Source organism: Chaetomium strumarium, assembly GCF_033439665.1.
Source record: "Chaetomium strumarium strain CBS 333.67 chromosome Unknown B0T15scaffold_7, whole genome shotgun sequence".
Taxonomy (NCBI): domain Eukaryota; kingdom Fungi; phylum Ascomycota; class Sordariomycetes; order Sordariales; family Chaetomiaceae; genus Chaetomium; species Chaetomium strumarium.
Window position 1 is genome coordinate 556771 of NW_026944435.1, and position 18282 is coordinate 575052.

General features: G+C 57.2%; 5 protein-coding genes across 5 annotated transcripts; 2 read left to right on the forward strand and 3 right to left on the reverse strand.

Moving 5' to 3' along the window:
* The first annotated feature begins 1557 nt into the window (after positions 1-1557).
* Positions 1558-3995, forward strand: B0T15DRAFT_291278 (kinase-like domain-containing protein). The gene has a single exon (XM_062863714.1). It carries the CDS (start codon positions 1765-1767, stop codon positions 3811-3813), a length of 2049 nt encoding a protein of 682 aa, XP_062717866.1. The 5' UTR covers positions 1558-1764; the 3' UTR covers positions 3814-3995.
* A 1816-nt stretch (positions 3996-5811) lies between these two features.
* Positions 5812-9240, reverse strand: B0T15DRAFT_291301 (amino acid transporter). The gene is made up of 8 exons (XM_062863715.1): positions 8658-9240; positions 7870-8580; positions 7386-7798; positions 7176-7311; positions 7087-7111; positions 6958-7023; positions 6482-6879; positions 5812-6352 (listed from the first exon to the last, which is right to left on the reverse strand). The coding sequence occupies exons 1-8, from the start codon at positions 8825-8827 to the stop codon at positions 6178-6180; spliced, it is 2094 nt and encodes a 697-aa protein (XP_062717867.1). The 5' UTR covers positions 8828-9240; the 3' UTR covers positions 5812-6177.
* Positions 9241-9721: 481 nt separating this feature from the next.
* B0T15DRAFT_487321 (P-loop containing nucleoside triphosphate hydrolase protein) lies at positions 9722-11647 on the forward strand (the record flags this gene model as incomplete). Its single annotated transcript, XM_062866425.1, has 1 exon — positions 9722-11647. The coding sequence occupies one exon, from the start codon at positions 9722-9724 to the stop codon at positions 11645-11647; it is 1926 nt and encodes a 641-aa protein (XP_062717868.1).
* Positions 11648-12180: 533 nt separating this feature from the next.
* Positions 12181-14053, reverse strand: B0T15DRAFT_403587 (uncharacterized protein; the record flags this gene model as incomplete). Its single annotated transcript, XM_062865212.1, has 4 exons — positions 12181-12651; positions 12785-13583; positions 13671-13732; positions 13802-14053. 4 exons carry the CDS (start codon positions 14051-14053, stop codon positions 12181-12183), a joined length of 1584 nt encoding a protein of 527 aa, XP_062717869.1.
* Positions 14054-15497: 1444 nt separating this feature from the next.
* B0T15DRAFT_291461 (kinase-like domain-containing protein) lies at positions 15498-17879 on the reverse strand. Its single transcript, XM_062863716.1, has 4 exons — positions 16559-17879; positions 16247-16500; positions 15815-16189; positions 15498-15760 (listed from the first exon to the last, which is right to left on the reverse strand). Exons 1-4 carry the CDS (start codon positions 17474-17476, stop codon positions 15733-15735), a joined length of 1575 nt encoding a protein of 524 aa, XP_062717870.1. The 5' UTR covers positions 17477-17879; the 3' UTR covers positions 15498-15732.
* Between the last annotated feature and the right edge of the window lie 403 nt (positions 17880-18282).

The following is an 18282-nucleotide window of genomic DNA, read 5'->3' on the forward strand; positions in this document are numbered from 1 at the left end:
GACAAAGGAGCTCACTAACCCTAAGCGGCTAATACGGCCTGCAAGAGCGAGGCAAAAGCGGTGTGTTGTCCTGCAGCTTTCTTCGATGGGTCCCATTCGTCATCTCGCTGCTTGCTGCAATGCGCCCCACATAACTATCTCAACAGTGCGAGCAGCAATCAAGGACACGTTGGCACACCATGGCCGACCTCAGCCCAGCACCCAGTGCCTGTTCGTCCGTTCTCGAACCGAAGATCGACATGGGATTGGCCCACCATCCCTGTCTCTCGCCTCCCATGGGCAGGCACGAGGTGAACCCTTGGCAACACGCCCATTCCCCCTTTGACTCAAGCGGGCGCTCAGCCCACTGTTGATGACCAAGTCTCTGCCACTGTTGTCCCTGCGTTTCTGGTCCCTTCCAGCCGTGCCCCGTGCCTTCAACCAGCGAATTCCCAATCCTCACCCAGCTGCTTCTCTTTCGCCATCCATCACCTTCCCTTCCTACCGCCTCTTTACCCTGCGCCCCCCTCTGTGTTTTGTCGTATAATCCTGTGCGCCTTTGCTACTGCTAAATCACCGTCGCATCCCTTTCGAGTGCTCTTCGTCTCTGTCTGCGACTAGGCATTGCGCTACAGTTTGAATCTTGTGGTCCGAGCTGCCAGGCACAACGCAACCGATAACGCTACCTAACTGCGCGGCCTGCCATTCGTCTCAACTCGCGACGACGACCAGCTCAACCAACAAGCGACGACATCAAAGGAGGCGTCTGGCATCGAATCCATCACGGCGTGCTACGGAGCTTCCACATCAGCAACGCTTGAGCATTTCGTGCATCATCTCGTGGCGCCTTCCAGTGCTGCTGACTAGCGCCCGGCCCGGTCGTGCCACCGCTGCCCGAATCCCGTCAAGCCCGACAATCACCAGCTTCCGATCGGTCTCCACCACCCGTGAATCACACGCCTCGTCTGCCGAACAAGGGGGCCGAAGAGTCATCTCTTCGTCCACCTGTTCCCCAAAGGCTCCTTCCATCCCGCATGATTTCAGAGACGATTCGCCAGGTGTTCCAATAGCTGCAATTGCTGTCTGCCACCTGGTCTCTCTTGTCATCGGCCCACCCGCCCTTGCCGGATCTCGCAACGCCATATTACCCCTGACGGTTGCTGCGGCTAGCGTTCTGTCGCGCAGCTCCCTCGACGATATCGGTCGGTGAACGATCAACTCCCTTACGTTCTCGCACCTGTTCGGCACCCAACCTCCTTGCTTGGTCCTGTCCCTGCGACACCGGCATCTCCGAGTTCGACACAACCTCATCGACTCGACGCACCACGACGTACACTCTCTAACTACTCGTACCGATGTTATAACGACCATTCCCTTTGTTTTTGTTCTGGACTGCCAGTCCAATTTGTGACGACTTTTCTCAACCACTTATTCTTTTTATTGTTCGACTGATCATTCAAATACCCTCCTCCCATGAGCCTCGGATATTGAACGACCCGGAGCTGCTTCTGTTCTGTTTTGTCTTCGTCGCGTTGCGCTCTTGTACACATCGTTCCTCTTTCCGCCGTTGCTGCATCTTCTTTTCTCGCCTTCACGTATCGTCAGCGTTCGTCTCTCCGTCTTGCAAGCGGTTGCTTTGCTCGTGTACAAATCGGAAGCGTTGTCTCGATAAGACTGCGACTCGATCGACATAGACCGGCTTGAGGTCAGGGGGAAAGGTCGTTTTTGATATTGTACCACCAATCTCGACTCCGTGTAGCCACGCCTACGCCTAATTCCACCGCTATGGAATGCCTTCGCGACAACTTCCACGATGGCTTCATCCTTGGTGGTCGGTATCAGACCATCTCGCCCCTCAACCACGGCTCCTTTGGCATGGTCTTCATGGCCAAGGACGTCAAGACGAATGAGACGGTCGCAATCAAGTGTCTGACGAAGAAGTCGGCGGCGGACGAGGCCAGCTACGAGTTCGCCATCGACGACAAGTCGGAGGAGCTCAGCCTGCACAGCCAACTGGGCTCGCACCCGAACATCGTCAACCTGGTCGACTCGTTCGAGACGGAAGCCCATGTCTATCTCGTGTTGGAATTCTGCCCGCGCGGCGATCTGTACGAGGCGATCCGGATCGGCCATGGTCCGCTGGAGACGGAGCATGTGAGGCGCTTCATGCTGGAACTTGTTGACGCTGTCGCGTACATCCACTCCAAGGGCATCTACCACCGCGACATCAAGCCCGAGAACATCTTCCTCACCCAGACTGGGTCGATGAAGCTGGGTGACTTCGGACTTGCGACGACCGAGAAGTGGACCTACGAGACGACGGTAGGGAGCGATCGGTACATGTCGCCGGAGCAGTATGACTCAGCCGGCGCTGGGTATTCGCCTGCTCAGGCGGACATCTGGGCCATCGGTATCTGCCTTCTCAACATTCTGTTTTCGCGGAATCCCTTCACCCAGCCGACGGAGGCGGATCCGTTGTTCCTGGACTTCTCCCGCGACAAGCAGTCGTTGTTCGATGTGTTCCCGTCGATGTCGCAGGACACGTTTGAGGTCATCGTGCAGTGCATGAATCTGGACCCGAGCAAGCGCTCCCTGGCTGGAGCCCGCGAGGCCTTGCTCCGTGTTGTTAGCTTCACCACCCTCGACGAGGCTCTCGACGATTTCTGCTCGAGCGACCGCCGCGTCGTTGCCAGCTCGAACCGCGAGCCCTTGCGCACCCCCTCCATCCAGAGTCCGCAGGTCGACAACGGAGCATTCCCGTGGGCTAAGGCCCTGCAGGCAACGCCTCCCAAGCCGAGCCGCCAACTCAGTGTCATCCCGGACGAGGACGTACCCGACGAGGACCTGTTTTCCAAGTCTGGCACGAGGTCGGACTGGATGTCGGGTGCTGCGCACACGCCTTCCATGTCGTCATACATGGACTCCAACCTTGGAGTTTCGATGCAGTCCTTCAACCTGCCGTCCAAGTTCCGACCGATCCTGCCCGCCAAGGCTGCCGCGAAAGTCGCGCCGATGGCCGGGTCACTCCCCATTACCATGTCCAAGACTCGCCAACAGTCCGCCATGTCGCTGGTCTTCGGCCGCAAGGATACGGTATCTAAGAGCTGGAGCGATCTGTGGGACGAGGAGTTTGAGGAGGGAGAGGCAGATAAGCAGCTACAGGCGCTGAAGGAGATGAACTCGAGAACCTGGAGCCATGAAAGCACTGTGGCGCCGTCCCCGGCCATTGACAACGATGACACGCCTCGCCAAGGCATGTCACCAGTTACCAAGTCGGCCGCGCTCGTCAACGACGAAAACACGATGCCTGCCATGGACGAGGCGCTTGGGGCAACTGTTGACCAGGACCTCGAAGCAGATGGCTTGTTCTTCTACGAGGCACCCCCTGTCAAGGACGAAGCTCATATTCCGCGCCAATCACCTACTTCGCGTCGCAACGACATGGACAAGTGGGCAGCACTAGGTGAACGCCGCCGGGCAATTGCTGGAAGCTCACCCCGCAAGGTCCCTGATGTTCCCCTCCGAACGGGCCGGCAAGTTGGACAAGGGTTCCCGGCCAGTTCTCCAATCAAGGGCCACAGCAGTTCCAGCACCCAAACCAACAAATCACTCTACTTGGGCCATTCGACTGGCCATCACTCCCCTCAAGAACATTCACACACCCATCACCAAGGAAGGTGGAGCAACCGCGGTAGTCGCGAGCGCGCCAAGGAGTGCCCTCGGAACAAGGGCCGCGACCGAGATTGGAATTGGAACTTTGATTGGCGCAAGGAGAAGCGCACTGCGTTTGGTTATTTTGGGTGGGTTGGTAACTGGCAAGAGGCTCGCTCCTGAGGGGAGCGCGGATCTCGGAAGCCGGCTTATCAAATGTGGTTGGGCCCACCAGTTTCCTTGATCCACATCCGCCGTCCTCACTCACAGTCCGTCGATCGGAACAATTGTTTTTGTCTTCTTTCTTGGTGTAAGAGGTGCTGACCCTCGCGGTGTTGGTTTCTGTTTTTTTCACACATTTGTGCCTTATTGGCGCGTCCCGTCTCCTCTCTCTTCTCTTATCTTCTTCCACAAGCATAGCATGGCCTAGAATGAAAACGGCACAAACACATGGCGCGTGGGTATAAGGCGCGAAGGAGCTCGAGCGATTTCTGAGAGAAACTTGACAAAACAGCCTGGTTTGGATTACCATATTGTTTTCACTACATGGGGGCGGGCCAAAAAAAGACTATCAGCATCATGAGCATCATCGCAGAGGGGGGGGTCAGCATTTGCTTATTGTTCTTCTATTTACTCTTACACTATCGATCGACGGGGCTTGGGCTGAAAGGAGGCGGCATCGTGGTTGAGGGATGGTTGGTTTTGGCTTCAACTCGCTTTCTGTGTATCAGATAGTTTATCTCCATGAGATCAAGTCTAGAATACCAGAAGTTACCCACTCAGATGTCGGTTCCATATTTGAAGTGTGTCAAGTGATATATACAATCGAAGAGCGGGCTCGATATCAGGTATGAGTTGGCAGGTTTGTAGCCCGGCTCAGTACATGCGAGTCCAACGTGACAGGCATCGGGCACTTGAGCGTGATAGTCTGAGATCTCACATCCTTCTACAGATTATTGGGAGTCATGGATCCAGGCAGTATGTTGGTTTGTTGGGGATAGGTGGACTGGTTTGAAGGCATGGGTGTGTGTCACGACCAAGAAGATGATGTGTCGTTCGATTCTGGCTCTCTGTCCAGCCATGTGCTCTCTCAAATGAGACGACAGCGCTACGTGACGAGTGAACATCATTAACCCCCCATCCCCCCATCCTCCTTTTTCCCCCAACGAAGTCTCGACAGTTTGCAAAACATTAGGTGTCTAACATCATCTACCAACCACCACGCCACCTCCGACACCTCCTGCGTGCCCGCCTCGCTCAATTGCTAATAATGAGGCGCATAGCTGGGGGAACCGTTTCCCGGACTTGGGTGTCGTGGCCGTCATGCAAATGCAATGCCACAGCCAAGCAAAGGCCAACAAACAGAGAACCCCATCTCGTGACAGTAGAGGCGCAAGAGACGCTCACTACGAATACGCGCGAGCGCCAGCTCTTTACAGATCATCCATCCATCCCATTACCTATCCTATCCTATGGCATTCGGGTAGGTACGAAAGTTCGGGATTTGGCGTCATGGTGAAGGTAGCGTAGTGTGGTGTAGGCACTGCCTTACACAGTAGGAGGGCAATCCGGAGTGCAGTAGCATGGTAAGGTATTGTAGGTACACTAGGTAGTGTATGTACAGGTATGTATGCAGATTCGGCATCCTGGCTCCCCACCTCCTATCCCATCATGACACATGCCACATGCCATGCCGCTTGCAGTGTAAACAAATCCCCGCCCCCCACACACCACACACACACTGGCCAGGGGCTTGTCGCAGCGGAAGATCAAAGAGTCCCCATAGCAGACGTGGGGAGGGAAAGATAGGTACATTCGGTTCGATATGTCAATATTGGTTGGCTGGCTGAGACAGGAAACGGGCAGTGTAAGAGAGGAGGGAAAGGAGTTCGGATGGTTAAAAGAACTTGAAGACAGATGTGCCTCGATCGGATGAGGGCCGCCGTACACAGGACGAAGTCATACGGGAAACCGTAGACCAAACCAAATGCATCTCTCTATATTATGTGGTATCTGTGTTACTCTATTAATCCCACAACTCATGTCTTCCCACGCGGCGCCATGACCCATAATGCTAGGTATGAGTGTGATCATGCAGGTCGCTTGAGCCGGAACGTGAAGCCGAGAAAATGAAAGATGTGGCGCCATAGCTGAACCACGCCACGCGTGAGACAACGACAGCAGCCCCGGCTCGCCAACACATCACATCCGATATCACTTCACCAGCAGAGGGGGTGACTTGTCACAGGCGACATCCAACTTGCCCCCCTACCAATGAAGAGACCCCCCCATCACTGTCCTGCGTGTGTTGTCGTCTGGGTATGCCACCCGCACCCGCCATGCCCAAACCTACGCACATCGAACTGGCCTCTGCGGGCACTTGTCCATCCATAGCAAGCAACGTCGCCGGCGCATTGGTCTAGGTGTCTTGATCCTGGAGAGGAGCAGTGAACTATAGCCATTTGTCGGGCTCGGTATTGGCGGGATCGTAGTCGCCAAGGGGGTCTCAGGCAAAAGGCGAAAGGCTTTCATTATCCGCGATCTGTCCTACCGTAACGACGGCGCCGACGGCTCAGCGCCAATCAAGCTCTTGGGCAGAAATGCCCAGACTGTGCCGACGACCGACAGGATGAACGACAGTATCATGACGGTCGAGGCCAAGACCTTCTCCCGCAGGGAGAGTTCGTGGCCAAACAGCTTGAGGTAGAAGGCGAGGGGGAGCCTGCAAGTTTGTTTTCCCGTCAGTCAGTCAGTCAGTCCACACTGTCCCCCCCTCTCCGCTCTTTGACCTCTTACGTGCCACATGCCCATGCAACAAGGGGGACCAAGAACGGGAAAAGAGAGAACTTACGTCACGCAGATGGTAAAGCACAGCGCGCTCCCCATGAAGGCCATGATGCTATCGAACTCGGGGAACACCACGGCCATGACCAAGAACACGAGGACCACGCCGACGCGCGTGGCGACCTTCAGGGCGCCCCTCAGCCCGGGGCCCATGCCCATCAGGCCGTGGTGGGTCTCGGCCACGGTCTGCTGGTGCAGTCCCAGCAGGACCTCGACCGTCGACACGATGGGCCGGGCGTTGAGCGGGATCTTGGTCAGCGGGATGATGCCGATGCACAGGCACATGAGCGCCGTCAGCGCGCGCGGGTAGCTCGTCTCGAGCAGGATGTTGGACGTGATCTCGTCGCGGACCGAGTCGCCGAACATCAGCAGGCCTGTGACGGCTGTGACGGCGTCGAGGACGTACTGGTTTTTCAGGGGAGTCAGAGGAACGGGTTTCGCTAACTCTGGCGAGGGGAGGAGCTGGTTGGGGTTGGGACATACGGTGAAGGAGAAGGAGATCTTCAGCGCCTGCGTGTACTTGTAGGGGTGGCGCATGTCGCGGTAGATCTGCGTAAAGGTGAGTCACACACGGTTCATGGCTGTTGCATGGGGTGGGTGGCGTGGGCTTACATTTGGAAAGACGCTGTGGCCGCCCCTGCGAGAAACGTTAGCTTCTGTAGGTACAATACATATTTCCGACGAGGTCATCTGGAACCAACCATGGAGACATCAACAGACCGAATGACAACGGCAGCGTCAACCAGTTCGCGGGGAACAGGTAGGTTTTGGCAGGCTCAATCAAGGAGCCCGGCGAGGTTGGTTTGATGAAGCCGTCGAGAATCAATATAAGCACAACTGAGATGCCGAGTCAGTGTCGACATTCAACCACAGCGCTGTGTGCATGCGCGCTTCTGGGAATGGCCACTCACTAGTGAAGCATGAAAAGATGCCAATGACGCTGGTGAAGCTCAGCAGCCTCAGCGGGAGGAAGTTCAGAGGCACCAGGATGATGGCGCAAAAGATCTTCCAGCCGGTCACCGACAGAAAGCCCGGGAAGAGCAGGTCGAGCGAGTCGGCAAAGAGCACAATGAGCGCCACGCAAGCTGCGAGGAGCTCCAGCGTGAACAGGACACTGGTCGCTATCCGCGCGTTCCGGCCAAACGAGATGAAGGCAAGGTCGGAGAAGGTGATGAGGCTCGGGTCGAGATCCATGCACTTGGCTAGAATCTTGGCCGTCCAGCCTGTCACGGCGGCGCAGAGGAAGAGGGCGATCATGCCGCAGAGCCAGCCCGCGTACTTGATTCCCATGGGAAGACTCAGGAGTCCGATCCCGATCAGAACGCTGTTGCGCACTGCGTTAGCACGGAACCCGCAGTCATACCGGAACTAAGCCAGACAACTTTGAAGACGTACTTGGTCGAGTTGAACACCGTCTGCGGCAGCGTCGACTGGCCCTCCACCGTCAGCACAATCTTGCCGTCCTGCTCCACCTCCTTGACCAGGATGGGCGGCAGCTCCCTGTCGGGCACGTTGCCGCCCGTCTCCTGCTGCTCCCTCCACAGCGCAGCCGCCTCCGCCATCGACTCGCGGCCCACGTCCGACCGAATCGTGCCGTAATCGGCACCGGACCCATAGCTCCCGACAACCGACGGCGCAGCCAGGTGCGGCGGTATGGCGAAGATCGAGCCGGTCGAGCCGGCGCTCGTGTGGCTCCCCACGCGGAACGCCTGCGACATCTCGCCCTCCAACAGCGGTTGTTTCTGCGCCCCCGAGTCGCGGCTCGACTGGCGGTACAGCGAGCTGTGGCTTGCGCTTGGCGCCGGGCTCTCTGCGCGGGGCGACGAGCGTTGGCCGGAAGCCTGTAGGGCGGCCTGGAGCTGCTGCCGGATGAGCGAGGGCGACCCGGTCTCGAGATCGCGCGGCGCGTAGGGGGAGGCATCGCGGGATCCTGCTTCTTCTGCTGTGGCTGCTACGGGCGCCTGGTCCGGAGCAAAGACGAAAGAGGGCCGTTGGGGGATGACCTCGGGGAAGCCGGCGGCGCGCTGCCAGCTGCGCGTGAAGGAGCGGATGCTGTTGACGCCGCCGATGTCGGTCAGGGCCGTCAGGCGGTTGGTCATGGAGGATCTGGGGGAGGAGTCAGCCATGATGATGAATCAATCGATCTGAAAAAGGGGGCAGGTTTGAAATGTCCATCATGTTACCTCCTCCGCCTAAGCGGCGGCCACTCGCCATTGTCCTGGTTCGAGTCGGCACTGCGGCCTAGCGGAGACTCGAACTGGCCGCTCCGGTTGCCCAAGGACGAGACGCTGCCCGCTGGCGAGGAGCTTCCGCGCTCGTACTGTTCCCAGTTTATCGCGTTTCTAGAAGTCATTGCGCACGATGATCCAACACAGGGGAGGGACGATGGATAGGCGAAAGTCGAGCAGAAAAAGTTGAGGCAAATTCAGGTCACTGGCTAGTCGACCTGAGCTACACAGTTACCTACTAGTAGGTACTGTCGCGGGGCATCGTGGGGTCCTGAACGACGCGCTTGCGGCGCAGGGATAGGGCGGCGGCGAGATAGCGATTTGTGGAGTTGGTGGGCCGGCGACTACGACTACTTGTGCTTTCAGGTTCACGGTCGTGTGATAGTAGATAGAAGCGCTGCAGTGTGTGATAGAGAGACCTATTCGGGCGTGTTAAGGTAAACAATGTGTTCTACAGTCTGATATCAAGCTGCAGGGAATGGTTGACAGTTGTTGATGCTAGGGGCAGGAGTTTGAGCGAGGATCGAGTGTAGTTTTGTTATATTCGGGATGCGCCGAACTGTGACGACATCACACATGCCGCACCGGCGCACTGTGTGACTCTCTTGTCAGTTCGACTGGTGTCAAGGTCAGGTCTCAAGTAAGCTGTGGATTGAGTACCTGTACCTATCAACCAGCTGCGATCGTCTCCCCCTCCTATACAGTAACACAGTACCTTGCACTCGGCACTATGAATATGTCTCCTGGGAGTTGCCAGAACTTTCTTATCGCGGTCAGGAGGCCGTTGATGTAGACTGCCATCCAGATTGGATCACATGGTTCCTTGATTCGCCAATGGAAACCCCACCCAAGCTGCAGCTTCTGCCAAGCCATGTGCCAAGACCCGCACGCATCTGCCGTCCGACAGGGGCTGAGAGCGGTCGAGTGCGGCAGAACGGTCCCGCTCAGACAATTTTCGTACCGCCTGTTCAAGTGAGCAGCCGGCCACTCCCCGTAGACTGCGGCCTCACTTTTCGATTATGTGGAGGACAGCCCGCGACTCGGTGTGCCTCATATGCCGCTCAGCCGCAGGTTCCAGGAACGCTCTCCTGGAGTCCAGGCAGGCATGGATTGGCCAGCGCACTTTTGCGACGCGCCGGGAGCAGCGTCCATCGCGCATGGTCCTCTCGGATCGCGTCGCCCGCGGGCCGAGAACCGATGATCCCAGGAGGTCCCGCGACAGGCCCGACGGCCCCTGGGCTGGCACGAACCGCACCGTCGCCAACATCGACCCCTCTAAACGGCGAGGGCCGCCGCCTCGATCCGCATCGCCGACGACTGGCCGTGATGGCCGCGACAGGGACACAAGGAGCAGGGACAGGGGCCCGAGCGACAGAGACGATGGGCGCAAAGCGCTGAAGATGCAGCGTGCGCTGGCGACTATCCCCTACCGAGAGCGGATTCAGGTCAAGGCGCGCATATCCGACGTCGAGTCCTTCGACCAGTTCAATCTGCTGCCATCCATCAAAGATGCCGTCATGAATGAAGTGCTCAAGGGCATGGTGGGCGTCAAGCCGACCCCCGTGCAGAGACTCGCCATCCCGGCCCTGCTCGGTCAGCCGATCGGACGGCTCAGGCGAAATGACTCGTCGCGCCTAAAGAAGTCTCAAACCGAACGAGAAGAATTCCTCTTGGCCGCCGAGACGGGGTCCGGCAAGACGCTGGCGTACTTGCTGCCCACCATCCACGCCCTCAAGGTAGCCGAGGCCGACGATGCCGACGTGCAGGCATACAACGAGCGCTTGGAGGCAGAGAAGCAGCGGCGGGGGGGGACTCCGGTGTCCGAGTGGTTGGACAAGTTTGAGCCGCACCCCAACACGGCCCGGCCGCGCGCCGTCGTGCTGGTGCCGACGGCCGAGCTCGTCGGCCAAGTGGTTGCCGTCGCGAAGGCCATCTCCCACGTGGCCAAGCTCAAGGTGCGTCCTCTCTCGGCGAACTACAACGTCGCCAAGATCCAGCGCAACCTCTACAGCCACGGGGGCATCGACATGGTGATTGCGACACCGCACCTCCTCGCGAGCATGGCCGACAGCGACCCCAACATCCTCTCGCGGGTGCGCCACCTCATCGTGGACGAAGCCGACTCCCTCTTCGACCGCTCCTTCTCGCCCGAAACCTCCAAGATCGTCGACCGCGCCATGCCCTCGCTCAAACAGCTCATCCTCTGCTCCGCCACCATCCCGCGCCGCCTCGACAACTACCTAGCCGCGCACTTCCCCAACATCCACCGTATCGCCACGCCCAACCTGCACGCCATCCCGCGCCGCGTGCAGCTCGGCGTCATCGACGTGTCCAAGGACCCGTACCGCAACAACAAGCTCCTGGCCTGCGCCGACGCCATCTGGTCGATCGGCAAAGACGCGGCGCAGCACGAAGGACCCTCCTCCGGGGCCGGCCAGGACGAAGTCGACGTCAAGCGCATCATGGTGTTTGTCAACGAGCGCGAGACGACGCAGGAGGTGGCCGACTACCTCGTGTCCAAGGGCATCGACGCCGTCGCGCTGCACCGCGACACGCCCGAGCACCGCCAGAGCGAGATGTTGGCCAACTTCACCAGCAACGAGCCGCTGCGCATCAGCCGGGACGAGGTGGAGCAGAACAAGCAGCTTATCCTGGCCAAGCAGGTCGGCTCGGGGTCTGGGTCGGGCGGCCCCAGGAGACACCTGCCGAATACCAAGGTCATTGTGGCGACCGACTTGGCGTCCAGGGGCATTGATACCCTCGCCGTCCGACATGTGGTGTTGTTTGACGTGCCGCACACGACCATCGACTTCATCCATCGGCTGGGTAGGGCTGGACGGATGGGTCGGAGAGGGCGGGGCATTGTGCTGGTGGGTAAAGACGACCGGCGGGATGTAGTCGCCGAGGTGAAGGAGAGCATGTTCATGGGGCAGGCGTTGATATGAAACGTTGTATGATGACTGTGTTATGTGCTACTACGTACCTTACTATCGAGCTGGCGGGTCGTACTATAGGATCATAAAAGGCATAACACTAGATACCTAGCATTTAAAGACGGGTTGAGTGGGCTCACCTGGCTTGACTTTGTTTAACTACCAGGATTTCGGTCCACCTCAGCCCCTATTTCATGAACTGCGCGTAGCCGCCGGGGGCGTTGTGATTGGTATCCAAAGGGACTAAAATATCAAGAGGCTATTAACAAAGGCAGAAGGCAGAAGGATCTGCTGTATCCAGGAATCTTTATACAACCCCGTGATAAAAGACGGACCCCTCTCTCTAGACTCGTCAATCATAAAGTCGTGAACGTCGTCATCTATCAACCAGACGCAGATCGCTCGCTGAGAAAAAAAAAGAAACAATACCAAGCACACCTCATCTTCTTTTCTCCTCCTTTTTTGTTTCCTCTTCGGTCTTTTTTTCTTCAGATCTCATCACATCGCCCCCCCCCCCAAACTATGTCACGGTATGTATTTAAATACTAGGGGCTGACCCCCGTGCCCCACGTACGGACTTTGCTCAGCGTCCGTTTCCGCATGGTCGCCATGATCTGCGCCTCCATCTTCTCGATGCCGGCCTCGATGTCGGCGTCCTCTTTCGCGTACCGCATCTCACGCCGTCTGTCCCACCACCGCCAGCCAAGCACGACAATGAGGGTCAGCGGGATCGAGATGGCGAAGTAGATCCACAGCAGCGGGGAGACCGGCGACCACGAAGAGGTGGAGTTAGCGGAGGAGGAGGAGGAGTCGTTGTTGTTGTTGTCCGGGATGAAATCGAAAAAGGACATGCTGAACAGCGACGCGAGGTAGGTCGCGGGAAGGAAGATGGCGCCCAACAGAGAGAGGATCTTCATGGAGGTGCTGTCGCGCTTGGCGGCGTGGGCGAGGCGGCGCTGCTCTGCGGCCATGGTGAGGCCGAGCTTGGATTCCTTTTGCGCGATGATGTTGTAGAGCTGGGCGGGGGGGTTGGTTTGTTAGTATGCGATGTGGGAAGGGGGCAAAAAAAGAGAAAAGAAAGAGAAAGAGAAAGAGAAAGAGAAAGAAAAAGAAAAAGAAAAAGAAAAGGAAAAGGAAAAGGAAACGCACCGCCGCCCGCTGGATGGTCAACCGCTCAAGCGTGATATGCGCATAGTTCTCGATGCCCTTCAGCTTGGCCTGGTAGAAATCCAGCCTGGCCAGCAGACTGCGATGAAGCTTGTGCACCTCCCCGCAGGGCCCGCCATATGCCGGGATCTCCTGGGCCTTGGACCAGAAGCTGTCCATGGCGCGGTAGATGCTCTTGATGATCTCCTGGTAGGCCTGCGGGCGCTTCCACAGCACCTGCGAGTGGCACTCGACCAGGTCGCGGTTGATCTGGTCCAGGTCGACCATGGACTCCTTGACGTACGGGCTCTCCTCCTCGAGCACCTCGTTGCGCATGCTGACGGCGTGCTCGAGCTTGCGCAGCCACTCGCGCGCGTCGCGCTGCTTCTGGTCGTTGCGCGCCGACAGGTCGTGGCTCAGGATGATCATGGGCAGCAGCAGCGGGTGCATCACCTGCGCCGCGCAGTGCCACAGGTGCTTGATGCAGTCGACCATGTCGGACGACGGCGTGCCCTTGGCATAGCCCGTGGTGATGCCCGTGCTGAAGCAGTGCGAGAGCATCAGCTCCCAGCCGCGCGTCTTGCCCTTCTTGCGCACATCCGACTTGCGGAAGATGATCTGCAGGTGCGGATCCTCGTCGACCTGGTCGAAGGCGCACCAGAAGAAGGGGCCTACAACGCTGCTGCCCTCGACGGCGCGGAACGGGAGCCGCAGGACCCGGACCATCTCCTCGTACGCCTCGTGAGACAGGGAGAGGTAGCGGGTGGCGAACGTCTCGGGGTGCTGCGCATTTTGCTGGAGACTGCCGGGGTTAATTTATGCTCGTCTGTCAGCGCAAGAAGCTTCCGGCTCCGGTCAGACAGCGGCCGTTATCATGGGCAACACTCACATCAACCGCACGCCGCTGACCAGCTTGACGTCGGGGGGAAGTTTCGGAGGTGCAAATGCCCCCTGCAAGGACCGTCAGTTCGGTTCATGGCGAAGGAAATGTTTCTACTTTCCAGGGGAAAGGCAACTTACCCTTCGGTGTAGAAAATTGCTGAATTCATCTGGCAGCTCGTCCAGGCGGAAGCGGTGTTCCTCCACTGTGTTGTGCGAGGGTTCCTGAACAACGAATATCCCGTCAGCAACAAACCCCCCATTCCCTACCTTACCCCGCGCCCTCAACAAGTCCAACCCTCGGATTAGAACACTCACTGAGTAGTTGAAGATCTCCAGATAGCTCGTTGCTTCCTGGACGCATGTACAGTCCTTCACGTGCCACTGAAACATGTAATCGTCCATCTTTTGGCCCCCCCTTTTTCGGGTCTTAAATCTGTTGCCTTCACACTGGCCGAGTGCGATTCACCGCCTCCAAAATCCAGATCAGGTGTTTTAACTGAGCAGCAGACAAGTTGGCCTCGAAGCTACCTATTTTCAACACCACATGCAAGCTCAGTCTTAGACTCTTTACAGCACACCGACTGCTCAATCAGCCTGTAAAACGTGTAAGCGTGGGACTGGAAAAGAAGTGCACAACTACCTGATCAGAACCCTCTCACCCTGATAAGGTACCTATTCGAAACTCTCACGAGACTTTCAGTGTTCGTCAGTAAAAGCAAGGCAACTTTGCTTTTCGATCACCACAGCCTGCACCCCATGCATCAACGGCTCGATTTCTGCAGCCGACCAGCCACCTTCTGCAGGCCGCTCGTGATGTATTAACCACACCGTTTTTGGCAAGTAGTACTAGTACAGTGCGGTGGGTCAGTACATGTACTGACAGTGCGACGGCTGACCTTATGTCCGTACAATCAACGGGATTTACGGGAAAATGACAGTAGTACAGACCAAATAGGCGGTGTAACTAACTGTAATGACAAACAAAGTACATACCTTACCTTACATACCACCTACCAGCCAACCCACATACCGCCAGTCAACCAACCCGTCTGTTTGTTCTTCACCACGGAGCAGCTGCCGGGCGAAGAGAAAGACAGAAGCTGAGAAAGAATCGGGTCCCTACTTTCTCTGCAGACAGCCAATGGTTGGTGGATGACGATCCGAGTCACTTCTATTACTTCGTACTACCTAGGTAAAACTGCAGAGCGGTTTTGCGAGCGGTGAGGCGGGCTAGGTAATGACGGAATCTGAGGTAACGTTAATGACAGGAGCTGAGGTAACTTCTGAAATGCACGCATGGGTAATGTATGCATGTATTGTACAGTACAATACACTAGGTACAGTAATTTACATCGCCGATACATGCTTCGAGGCTCACCGCCAAGCTGCCGAGGTAAAGTCGCCTCAGAATTACCGAGATGGCTGTCAGCTTCTCGTCAGGAAGGGGTCTGACGCGTATGTAGGTAATTAGGCACGGCAATAGATGAGTTCACGGTCAGAGGATCCAAGAGGATGGGAGATTCGGTTGCCAGAGGCGCTGGAAGAAAACTGAAACAAACATCCTCTACTAAATCATTAAACATCAATCCATACAAATAAAGGCGGTACTGTGTAGTCCTACAGTCCTAAACACCTACTCTCCGAAACCTGTCCGCTCCTGCCGCATAGAATGCACCTCTGTGAGTCTGTATAGGTCTTTTTTTAAAGAGATACACAAGAGCAAAGGCACCCAAGTGGTTAGAGAGCTATCCATTCAGGCAACCAGGATTGCGTGTTTCCCAAAGGTCCCTCCCAGGCCACAGGTTTGAAACCCCGTTCAATCACTTTTCCGTTTCCTGAGCTCCAAGTACCCAAGCAACCCATTCGTACTGTCCCGCTCTACCTCATCCTCATCATCCGCGTCGTAACCAGGGCATGATTCTGGCAGCTGCCGTGGGTTGCACCTTCCATGCAGGCCGCTCATCAGAGGTAGTGGTGATCAAACCACACGCTTTGTGACTGACACGTACCAGCAGGCAACCATCTGTTGGGTGTGGACCGCCGATACACTGTGGTTGTTCGTCCGCGTCTCAAAAGTCCTGAAAGAGATGTCCATATCTGCTCCAGTCAGCATCGCGTCTTTGTGCACCCATGAGATAAAATTGGACTTACTCGTCATGCCCCGGCTGCCCATACTGTTCCGTCTCCTCGGGGTACCTGTCAAACTGGCTGGCATCTCCCGCACCCGCCCTGACAGGGGGCGAGTAAGGCGCATCAATATCCTTTCTGGCCAGTCGATCCCACGTAACTTCGGCGAACCAAGGGTGGTTCTTGACGTCCTGGGAACCTCCATACAGGTTCCCCAGCCGCTTCGTAAGGTCGGCCGTAATCAGCCTTTCGAGGAGGTCCTGGGCGTCCGGGTTGATGTAAGCCGGGTACTTGACTCTGCCACGGAGGATGTTCTCGTAGATCTTCATGGCCGACCCGCTGTCGTAGAATGGGGTGTAGCCACAGAGCATCTCGTAGATCAGGATACCCAACGACCACCTGTCACCTACATTAGCCGCTCGCTAGGAGGCCGGACACACAACTATTGGGACTCACCAGTCTACCGACTTGTTGTAGCCCTTCTGAGACACGACCTCGGGCGCCAGGTAGTCTGGAGTACCGCAGAGCGTCCACGTCTTGTCCGTCACTCGCTTGGCGAAACCAAAATCCGTAATCTTGAGGTGGCCATGCCGGTCCAGCAACAGATTCTCCGGCTTCAAGTCCCGGTAAATGATGTTCTTTGAGTGCAGGTATTCCAGCGCCAGCGTCACCTCGGCAGCATAGAACTTGGCTACTGGATTAGGGAAGCGCTGCCCAGCGTTAGCCCCAGCGACCGCACCATCATTGCAATATGTCACCCTGACTTACCCCAGACCTTCTGAGCAACGAGAAAAGCTCGCCGCCTTCGACAAAGTCCATAACCATGTACAGGTTCTTCGGGTCCTGAAACGTGCCCCAGAGGGTAATCAGGAACGGGTGCTTCACCTCGCTCAGCATCCTCCTCTCGTCATTGGTGTGCTCAATCTGCTTCATCTTGACCACCTGTGCCTTCTTCAGCACCTTGATGGCGTAGAATCGGTGGTTGTGTCTCGACTGCACGAGGTGCACCCTGCCAAAGCTGCCCGTGCCTAGCGTCCTCAACATCTCAAAGTCCGCCAGCGAGTATCTTCCCTTGGTGACCCGGCCTTCGGACTGCACCGCATGCTGCTGCGTATGATGCTGTACAGGCTGGTGTGTTTGGTGCTGTTGCTGCTCTGAATGTTGTTGCTGATGCTGCTGCTGATGTTGTGACTGCTGATGATGATTCTGTTGTTGTTGTTGTTGTTGTTGGGGCTGGCTTAACAACCCCCCACCATTGTACGGAGCATTCGTCGCATAGTAGTTTCCGGGCTGTTGGTAGCCGACCGAGCCATCTTGTTGCGGCGGATTGATCAGGTTCGCGATGCGTGGCACGTTCTGCGGCTCGGTCGCGGGAGAGGGGCTATGTTGTGCCACCGGGTAAGGTGGTTGCTGAGCTGGTAAAGTGCTCATTGAGTGCTGCGGTTGCTGCTGCTCGGCCACCGCTGCTTCGGTTGGCCAGCCGTGGGGTTGCGAAGCGGTCGCGGACGAGCGGTGGGTGGACTGCGACGCGGTGCTTGGACGAGAGGGGCCGCGGAGGGCGGTGGCCTGTTCGGAGCTGCTGGGCGCTGTCGGTGTCACGGGGCTGGACGGGTTGCTTGGCGACGAGGTGCCCGGGTTGCCGCTGTCCTTCGTCCGTCTCCTCCTAAGGAAGTTGAGGGTGTGCATCAAGCGCGCTCCGACGGGACAGCCCACCGGTAATCCCTGGGCCGTCTAATTGGCCGAGCGCGGTCTAAGAAAGGAAGACCGGCCAAGCGGTTGTGACGAGGAGCTGCACGGCAATCAAGCGGCGGGCCAATGAGCCAATGTCGCTCGTCAGAGGAACTTGGTACGCCCGTAGGAGCTGGCGGCTGGCTGCTACAACGTACTAGGTACTAGTAGGTAGTAGCTGACGCGGAGTATCTGGCGGGGAAGGCGCGGGGAGGATGCACCGGGCGCTGGCTCGCCGCGATCTAGACTGCCAACGGTACGAATGGTCGGCGGTAATAATGACGTGCGGAACGGCGGAAGGCTGAACTGCGGTTGGGTTGCAATCCGCAAGTGCTCCGGGCGGACTCCTCAGCTTTGGCGCAGAGGGGGTTTCCCTTAGAGCACAGGTAGAAAGACAAAGGGCTGCTAATGGGCCAATTGACTTTTGCGAGGTACAGGAAGGACAACGTGTGGGGAGTATAACAAGAGACAGCTGTGTTTTAGAAGCCTCCAAACTCGGCTTATTGCATTCGTTCTCCCTTGCAGCTTGACGCCTGCCTTTCGAGAAAATAAGCGAATCTGGGTTTGTCCCGCAGCAGAAGGCTGGAGTTCAGGGCGGAGGATATGTGCCCGCGCTCGAGGAACCAGGTATTTGGAAACTTGGCGTTACCGAGATGGGAAATGTTAAAAGGATGGATGATTGAAGTCAAAGAGTCGGGCCGGGCCTACAACCAGCTCCTTTCTACGGATAGTGATCGGCTCAGTTTACAAGGTGAGTGAGGTGT